At 32.1% G+C, this 9837-nt stretch overlaps 2 protein-coding genes across 2 annotated transcripts; both read left to right on the top strand.

Annotated features, from left to right (window-relative positions):
- The first annotated feature begins 532 nt into the window (after nucleotides 1-532).
- LOC124913370 lies at nucleotides 533-4034 on the top strand. The gene is made up of 3 exons (XM_047453958.1): nucleotides 533-2847; nucleotides 2914-3216; nucleotides 3284-4034. Exons 1-3 carry the CDS (start codon nucleotides 533-535, stop codon nucleotides 4032-4034), a joined length of 3369 nt encoding a protein of 1122 aa, XP_047309914.1.
- Nucleotides 4035-4139: 105 nt separating this feature from the next.
- On the top strand, nucleotides 4140-5589 carry LOC124913369. The gene is made up of 6 exons (XM_047453957.1): nucleotides 4140-4269; nucleotides 4341-4582; nucleotides 4649-4852; nucleotides 4922-5014; nucleotides 5082-5183; nucleotides 5254-5589. The coding sequence occupies exons 1-6, from the start codon at nucleotides 4140-4142 to the stop codon at nucleotides 5587-5589; spliced, it is 1107 nt and encodes a 368-aa protein (XP_047309913.1).
- The last annotated feature ends 4248 nt before the right edge of the window (nucleotides 5590-9837 follow it).

The raw sequence follows: 9837 nt of genomic DNA, 5'->3' as shown, positions 1-9837 counted from the left end.
AGTTGACTCAAAGAGAATAGACTGACTGGATTGCTTCCAAGAAGAGTTAAATGCTTCTCTAGGAATCTACATTATATTGCTCTCTTTTTGCTCTTGCTGTCCAGGTTTTTCTCACTTCTCTTTTCTTTCCATGGACATGTATTTTTGTATGAATTTGTCGATCTACATAAATGCTATACTGATATTACGATTTCAGAACATTTACGTATCAATATGCATAAAAGGAATATCACATAGAATGATCCAATAGTTGTGTATGATCTGTCCAAATTTCTCTTTCGTTTTTGGTTCAGGTGGACCAAATAAGTTATATTATACCTTTAGCTGCATCCTTCTTGTTAAACCACAAACTTCTCATTTATAACTTTAGATCATGTTTTTGTGCTAACTAATCCATTAGTCTAACTTTAGATCATGTTTTTGTGCTAACTAATCCATTATATTTTTATTCTCTAACAATTTCATTCTATGTTTTCTATTACTTATTTTAATTTTGTCTTAACTTTTTAGGTTTATCTAAGTTGACAACTACATGGATAGTCGAGATCGTATTGATTTGTCAAATTATGATAGATTTAGTGTAGAGTACTTGAATGGGATAGAAAATTTTCTAGAATATGCATTTCGAGAGGGTGGAGATGGTGGAAAAGTTCGTTGTCCTTGTAAGAAATGTGTGTTGAATAAGCTAAAAGTTCGTGGAGAGATATATGATGATTTAGTTGTCAATGGAATTATGAGTGGATATAGCACATGGTTTTCTCACGGTGAATTTTTATCGAATCAGTCAACTTCTCAACCTATCCCTAATGTGCAACATGATTCACCCAATAATGATATGACCCAGTTAGTGCAGGAGGCATTAGGAATATTACAACAAACTACGAGAATGGATGTAGATGAAAATGATGAAGAAGACGTAAACATGTTTGATGACTATGTTGAAGCAAATACTCAAGATTCTAATCCCAATGTTCAAAAGTTTGATCAATTGTTGAAAGATGCTAATGAAGAATTGTGGCCTGGGTGTAAAACATTTAGCAAATTATCTTTCATTTTGAATGTTTATAATGTGAAATGTCAACATGGATGGTCCAATCAATCATTTGATACACTGATGAAAATTTTGAAGGATGCATTCCCGGATAGTAACACATTTCCAAGTTCATACAAAGAAACAAAGAAGATTGTGGATAACTTGGGTCTTAAGTATGAAAAAATCGATGCGTGTCCAAATAATTGTATGTTATTTTGGAAAGAACACAAAGACACCAAGGTGGAGAATTGCTTGAAATGTGGAACTTCTCGATGGAAAAATAACGAAGCAAGCAACTTAACAGAATCTTCGAAATCTAGTGGAGTGAAGAAGAAAAAAGTCGCTGCTAAAATATTGAGGCACTTTCCTTTGATACCCAGATTACAACGTCTCTTTGTGTCATCAAAGACCTCAAACTTGATGGTGTGGCATGATAAGGAACGCATTAAAGATGGAATAATGCGACACCCAGCTGACTCAAAAGCATGGAAATCTTTTGATTCTCTTTATCCAGATTTTGCTAAAGATTCTCGTAATGTAAGGTTGGGACTCGCAGCTGATGGGTTTAATCCATTTAGAACAATGAGGGTAAATCATAGTACATGGCCTGTGATCTTGATGCCTTATAATTTGCCTCCTTGGTTGTGCATGAAGGAAGCTTATATGATGTTGTCATTGCTTATTCCCGGTCCATCTGGACCGGGAAATGACATTGATGTTTATTTACAACCTCTTATTGAAGAGTTGAAACAACTTTGGGAGTTTGGTGTGGAGAGTTTTGATGCTTCAAAGAAAGAAATTTTTAAACTACATGCAACTTTAATGTGGACTATTAATGATTTTCCAGCCTATGGTAATCTGTCTGGATGGAGTACTTATGGATCTTTTGCATGTCCTTGTTGTAACAAAGATACTTGTTCGAAATATTTGTTAGATAGCAAAAAGTTTTGTTATATGGGTCATCGACGTTTTCTAGATCGAAGTCATAATTATCGATTTGACTTAAAATCTTTTGACGGTGAAGAAGAATTAAGGTCCTCTCCTTCTATGCTGTGTGGATCAAAAGTCTTAGATCAATTGCAAAATATTAAGTTTGATTATGGAAAACTTAATAAGAAAGTTACGGGCGTTTTTGAAAAGACATGGAAAAAGAAGAGCATTTTCTTTGAACTTCCATATTGGAAGCACAATTTGTTACGTCACAATCTTGATGTTATGCATATTGAAAAGAATGTTTGTGACAACATTGTGAATACTTTATTAAAAGTTAACAAGAAGTCAAAAGATAATGCAAACGCCCGTCTTGATTTGCAAAAGATGAATATCAGAAAAGATTTATGGCTCAAACAACAAGGTCAAGATAGATATTATGTCCCTCCAGCATGCTTTACCATGTCTTCAGATGAGATGAACAAGTTTTTAGAAGTATTAGAGAATATCAAACTTCCAGATGGTTATGCATCAAATATTTCACGTTGTATTCGTAGTCAACGCAAGCTTTATGGACTTAAAAGCCATGATTGTCACGTTTTAATGCAAGAGCTTCTCCCTATTTCATTGCGAAATACTTTGCCATCGAAAGTGTCTTCAGTATTGATAGAGTTGTGCAACTACTTTAAAGCTATATGTGCAAAATCTTTATCAAATTCGGAGGTAAAATCACTTCAAGACAAGGCACCAGTTATACTATGTCACTTAGAAAAAATATTTCTACCATCTTTCTTCACGGTTATGGTGCATTTGGTCGTCCATTTAGCAGATGAGGTCGAACTTGCAGGTCCAGTATTTTTCAGATGGATGTATCCAATTGAGAGGTAATGAGTTTGTAATTTTTTTATTAATAATCTGAAAATGATCTTATTATTAATTTTAACTTAAAGGTACTTGGGAAAATTGAAATCATATGTACGCAACCAAGCACGCCCTGAAGGCTCAATAGCTGAAGCATATATTGCGGACGAGTGTTTAACATTTTGTGCTCGATATCTCGATGATAATAAAATGATAGGAGAAAAATCTGTGAGAAATCATGCACATCAACAATCAAATGAGCAAATATGTCTATTTCCTAATGTGGGACAACATTATGGAGCGATACACGTGATTACATTGGATGAAATGACGTATATACAAGCTCATCGATATGTTCTATTCAATTGTGGTATAATTGAAGAATTTCGAAGGTAAGTATATCTTTTTATAAAGATAACATATTTTATAACAACTAATATCATAAATAATGATTTGCAGAGATCATCATACTACAATCAAAAGATTACACCGTCATCGTCGTTTATCACCACGTGAGATTGAAAAAAAACATTGTGAAAGTTTCCATGAGTGGCTCAAAGAAGAGGTCAACAACTCGTCATTATCATTTAATGGACGAATAACTCCAGAAGTTAAAATTATTGCTCGAGGTCCACATCGAATCGTGAAAAGGTTTAGAGCATATGATGTGAAAAATGGATATAGATTTCGTACTAAAGATTCTGAAGTGAATTTAAGCACTCAAAATTGTGGAGTGATGGTTATTTCAAAAACTAATAGTTATGCAAGTACGAGTGATCGAAGACCAATCATTGGTGATGTAGTCTACTATGGAATTTTGACTGATATCATTGAATTGAACTACTCTGATGAATTTAAGATTGTATTATTTAGATGTGATTGGGCTGATGTTGATCAAAAGACAGGAATAAAAAAAGATCTTTTAGGATTTACAATGATCAACTTTTCTAGGTTGATACACACAGGAAAATATCTCACATATGATCCATTTGTATTTGCTTCGCAATGTCAGCAAGTTATATATGTTAAAGATGTTTCAAATCCTGGTTGGTTTCTCCCAAGGCAACTAAAAGTTAGAAATACTTATGACATGGGAGATCAAAGTATGGTTCACATTGAAATTGAGGAGTCTTCACTAATTATAGGAGATGATGATGTTGATTGGGTTAGAGATGATATTGAAGGAGAAACTATAAATCAACTAGCTTAATTTTATATCACCAAGTGAGACTTCCAATATTTATACATCTTATGTTTGACTCATAAGTGAGTTTGTATAGTGTTTTAATATATTTTATAATGTATTTGCAGATAAATGGCTCGGAAAAAAAAGTTAAATACTGTAGATTTTTCGGCTAATGGATCAACGTCTTGTATGCCATCATCATCAAATAATTCAATACATGATGCTTCTACTTTTGATGCCTTACATAGTGATACTCAAGGTAGTTATTATGTTTTTATTTTTTAATTAGTTTTAAATGTATCTATTAATTTTTAACGTATTTTTATACAGATTCTCAACCACTTAAAAGAGTACGCGGACCCACTACTCTACCTGATGTATGGGCTTTACCAAGTGATAAAAGAATTACAGTATCATTCAATCATTTGAACCAACCTACTGGACAAGAAGGATGCACATTGGGTTTTTTCTTAGGTACACTCGTGCGAAATGCAGAAATAACTCCATTGTTATATAATGACTGGAGATGCTTTCCCAAAGAATTGAAAGACCATCTAATAAAATTGGTCAAGGTAAATTATTTATCATTCATAATATTTATTTATTTATATTAATGTTAATACTAATTATTTTTACAGAATAGGTTTGATTTACCTCAAATGGCTGAAATTTGGGTACTAAAATCGTTGGGAAGGTCATTGAAAGGTTATCGATCTGATTTGAAAGCACGATATTTTGGAAAATATCCGTTGAAAGAAGATTTGTTAAAGAATAGGCCAGTTGGGATTCCAAATGTACAATGGAATTTCCTTGTCAATTTTTGGTACTCAGATAAGAACATGGTATGACAATGTGATTCTATATTTATAGTGATTGTTATATAAATAAAATTTATAATTTTTATTGTGTAGAGAAATAGTTCAATCAACAAAAGATGTCGAGAGAAACAGAAGATGCCGCATACATCTGGATCTAAAAGTTTTGCTCGTGTTGCTTCTGAAATGGTATAATGATATGAATTATGACATCAATAATTTATTCTATAAACATGTATTACTTGTATTGTTTTAGGCAAGCGCTGGACTGGAGCACTCAAGAGCTCATGTATTTCTCGAAACACATAAAGCTCGTAAAGATGGAAGACCTTTAGATGACAATTCATCTCGAGCTACGGTAAAAATGTTATGCGTATACATTTTATATGTGTTTAAAAATGTATTAACGTTAAATTTAATACATTTAGGAATCAATTAAAAACAAGTTAATCCAAACACCTTCTGAGGGACAAGACATAAGAGCTTTTCATAGCGATATATACTCACAAGTGATTGGTCCTGATACATATGGACGTGTGAGAGGATTGGGTCTTCAAGCGTATCCAAAATCTTTAAGGACTGTTGACTTTTCTGTGGATGGTAGAACAAAGGTTGATGAGATTAATGATATAAAACAAGAATTGAAAAGGATGGTTGCTAACCAAGAAAAGATGCAAGCACAAATAAATAAGTTAGAATCTTTGTTGGTTGACAAGGGAGCTGTCGAGACATCTTCCACTTTATGCGAAAATGAATCTACTTAAGGTATTTTTTTTACCTTTTTATGTTTTTTGTTTAGATTATTACAATATTCATAATTGGCAGTACAGTATTAGAACTTTAAGTATAATATTAGATGTGAGGATCTTGTGATTCTTCTATTATCTTCTTGTATTATATGTTTTTTCTTATATGGCTGATCTGTTTATATGACAGTTTTATATATTTTTGTTTGAGTTATAGTACTGTAAATATAAAATTAATGATTTGGTTTTGGTTCTCTCTTTTGATGGTATTGATAGCGGACTGAAGTACTCATCCTCGAGTTGTCATCTTCCAGGTTATGCAAAAATGAATCTACGTAAGGTATTTTTTTTTACCTTTTTATGTCATTTTTGTTTTGATTATTGCAATATTCATAATTGGCAGTACACTGTTAGAACTCTAATTATAATATTATATGTGCGGATCCTGTGATTCTTCTTCTTATCTTCTTGTATTAGATGTTTTTTCTTATATGGTTAATCTGCTTATGTGAAAGTTTTATATATTTTTGTTTGAGTTATAGTAATGTAAATACTGTAAATATAAAATTAATCATTTGGTTTTGGTTTTCTCTTTTGACGGTATTGATGGCTGACTGAAGAATTCATTCTCGAGTTGTCATCTTCCAGGTTATGCAAAAATGAATCTACGTAAGGTATTTTTTTTACCTTTTTATGTCTTTTTTGTTTTGATTATTGCAATATTCATAATTGACAGTACACTGTTAGATCTCTAATTATAATATTAGATGTGCGGATCTTGTGATTATTCTTTTTATATGGTTAATCTGCTTATATGAAAGTTTATACTTTTTGTTTGAATTATAATACTGTAGAAGGAAAATTAATCATTTGTATTAGGTTTTTTCTTTTGATGTTATTGATTGCTGACTGAAATATTCATCATTGAGTTGTCAGGAAGAAGAAATGTGGACACAGCAAACAGGTTTTTTTTTCAAATTTTTTCTATATTTAACTCACATTAAAATACATTTTTTATTTCGTATCTTAAAAAAATATTCGTTTACATAATTGCAGTGAGGCCCAAGAAGATGATCAAGTAGATGAAAATCATCAATTTCTAGTTTTCTATTTCAACTTTATTGTTCAAAACTATTTTGTTTGTTTGAAATCTTTTGAATCTTTTGAATCTTTTGATTATGGTATGATATTATGAGATAATTGTGATTTTATTATATAATCGTGTTAAGAGAATTTATGTTAATTTTGTTATAATTAAAAATGTCAAGTATAAAATAATTTTTCTTGATGAATATTTAATTTAATAGAAAAATAAATAAATATTAAGATAAAATTGTAAAAAATAAATTAATATTATAATATTAAGAATTCTTAAAAATTAAATAGACCTTTAGCAACGCTTAAATGAATATTACCGACGCTTAATTAAGCGTTGCTATAACTTGCGCCCACCCTGCTTCTGGCGACGCAAGAATAAGTGTCGGTAATATCTTTGGCGACGCTTTTAAGGGTTGGGAGAAGTCTTTTTAAGCGTCGCCGAAAGTCTTTTTTGTTGTAGTGACAACCGAGATGGACACAATTAATGTCGAGTTTGTTGAACCTCGAGCCTAGATTCAAAATCTGAAGGATGAGATGGAGACCATGACTACTGCTCATGTCGAGCATCCCCTACACCAATTAGACATACAATTTCATATTGTCAAATGCAGGTTCTACTTGATGATATGAAAATTATCAAACTAACAACCATCTATGTCGTCAAAAAAAATTACGATGAAGACTTTGATTTTTATGCATACACTAATATATATATATATATATATATATATATATATATATATATATATAAAGAATTTCGATTATTTTATTTTTTAATACTAATTTGTTAGATTAAGAAGGTTATTGTATAAAACAATCGGATAGACTTTGTGATGGGTTCGTTGAAAACAAAATGTAAATGATAGAAGCATGGATGACTAAAATGTTCAAATGGAAGAAAAAAAAGGAAGAACAATGATTAAAGATTTGTTGATTTTTTTTTATGGAAGAAATATTTATCGCTACATTACAATATTTTTAGTCATTTTTACTATGAATTGTGAATAACATTGCAGATCAAATGCCATTTTTTTAGAATATATTTTTAGCTCTAAGGTTTAAATCTCATATTTGAGAGTACAACTATATTTGCATGATGTTTTGTTCATTATCACATTGCAGTAAAATTTACAATTTTGCAAGTGACAATGGTTGCGGAGATTATTGAGGATCGAATGAAATTTTTTGTAAATAATTTTCAACTATCGGGTAGAAATCCTTCTACCCTTGTTTGAGAGTGCAACTATATTTGTATTAAATCTTGTTTATCGTCACATTGAAAAACCGTTTTTAATTTTTGCAAAAGGACAATGTTGCACAAATTATTGTGGATAAAATGACATTTTTTGGATAAAGTTTCAACTCTTCGAGTAAAAATCTCATATTTAAGAGTACAACAATATTTGTATTAAATCTTGTTTATCCCCACATTACAATACAATTTGTAATTTTCACAAATGAACAATGTTACGAAAATTATTGCCGATAGAATTACATTTTGTTTTATAAAACTTTCAACTCTCAAATAGAAATCCCCTGTATGTAGGGGTGGGAAAATTTATCAATATTAAAAGTATATCGAAAATACCGTACAGTAAAATATTGAAAATATCGATTTTTAAGGTATACCGAAAAAAGATAATGTATATGATAGAATCGGCTTAATCAATAGAGACAGGGGTCTGGCTATGGATGAAGGCTTATGAAAAACGGTTTGAAAGAAATCATGTTATAGATTTAATTCGCTTTGTATTCTACGCAAACACTTGTAAACACTTGAAACAGATTCAAGGCGAAATTGTTTACTTGGGTTTGAAGCACAAGATGAAATATGAAAAGATGACAGAAATGAAGAACACAACAGTTTGTTTATGGATGTTCGGAGAAACTTTCCTACGTCACCCATTCTTCAAATCACCGGAAGGATTCACTATAATACGATTCGAATTAAATACAATTTACACACACTTAGCTCACTATTGAACAGAACACTTTCTGTTCAATTACAAGATAAAGAATATCACTCAACTAAAGGTCTTTTGATTCTAGCTCTCTCTTGATTCACACATAGTACAATTAGAAAGCAGCTTCACAATATGAATATTCAAAGACTTGAATTCAGTAAGCAAGATGATCGGAAGATTGGCAATTCGAGAGGCTCAAGTCACTGCTTCTTCCGTTGTCCTTGAGATTTGTTAAATACTGAGCATGAGCTAACGGTCAAATCTTTTAGAATCATACGTGGCACTCTTCCATTGGAATGCCTCCATTGTACACAGCAGGTTCTGAGCACAAGGATCGTGGCCGTACACCACTGGTAGTGCGCCGAATATTCCATCAGGGATGTACCTGCAAAACAAGTAATATGAGGAAAATTCTCTTACGTGGCATTCGCTGGTTGGTTGCATATAGCTGTTGTACTAATCTTCACTATAAAGTGGAGCAGGAGTATGGTACAACTATAGCACGTGGATAGGTGAATGCTAGCTTTAAACATACTACTTAAACTGAGCATTAGACGTATTTCAGTTAGACGGATTGTGAAAATCTGTCTAATGAAATCAAACATCTCCTTTTAATAACAGAGTCTATTAGACCGCCTGGTCTAATAGAATTAAACTCACGTCTAATTACATTAACCATTAGACTACACGTCTAACTCCACTAAGTTAGACTACACGTCTAATTCCGGTTCTATCGCAGACTTGTCTAAAGGAGTTAGACTCACGTCTAACTTTCACATTGCATTAGACTACACGTCTAATTATCCAATAACCATTAGACTGCACGTCTAACTCCATTGAGTTAGACTGCACGTCTAACTCCACTGAGTTAGACTGCACGTCTAATTCCGGTTCTACCTCAGACTTATCTGAAGGAGTTAGACTCACGTCTAACTTTCACTTAATTAGACTACACGTCTAATTATCCAATAACCATTAGACTGCACGTCTAACTCCACTGAGTTAGACTGCACGTCTAACTCCACTGAGTTAGAGTGCACGTCTAATTCCGGTTCTACCTCAGACTTATCTGAAGGAGTTAGACTATCATCTAACTTTCACTTAATTAGACTACACGTCTAACTCTACTAAGTTAGACTGCACGTCTAATTCCGAATACATTAGACTTGCGTCTAATTCGAGAATTCATTAGACTGCACGTCTA

This window comes from Impatiens glandulifera, chromosome 8 (genome assembly GCF_907164915.1).
Source record: "Impatiens glandulifera chromosome 8, dImpGla2.1, whole genome shotgun sequence".
Classification (NCBI taxonomy): Eukaryota; Viridiplantae; Streptophyta; class Magnoliopsida; order Ericales; family Balsaminaceae; genus Impatiens; species Impatiens glandulifera.
Note: the sequence above shows the minus strand (reverse complement) of the source record. Positions and strands in the feature narration are given on the sequence as shown.

Coding starts and splice junctions, on each gene's coding strand:
- LOC124913369 (XM_047453957.1), top strand. CDS start 4,140: ATGGCTCGGAAAAAAAAGTTAAATACTGTAGATTTTTCGGCTAATGGA. Junction 4,270..4,340: donor CTTACATAGTGATACTCAAG/GTAGTTATTATG, acceptor ATTTTTATACAG/ATTCTCAACCACTTAAAAGA. Junction 5,184..5,253: donor ACAATTCATCTCGAGCTACG/GTAAAAATGTTA, acceptor TAATACATTTAG/GAATCAATTAAAAACAAGTT.
- LOC124913370 (XM_047453958.1), top strand. CDS start 533: ATGGATAGTCGAGATCGTATTGATTTGTCAAATTATGATAGATTTAGT. Junction 2,848..2,913: donor TGGATGTATCCAATTGAGAG/GTAATGAGTTTG, acceptor TTTAACTTAAAG/GTACTTGGGAAAATTGAAAT. Junction 3,217..3,283: donor ATAATTGAAGAATTTCGAAG/GTAAGTATATCT, acceptor AATGATTTGCAG/AGATCATCATACTACAATCA.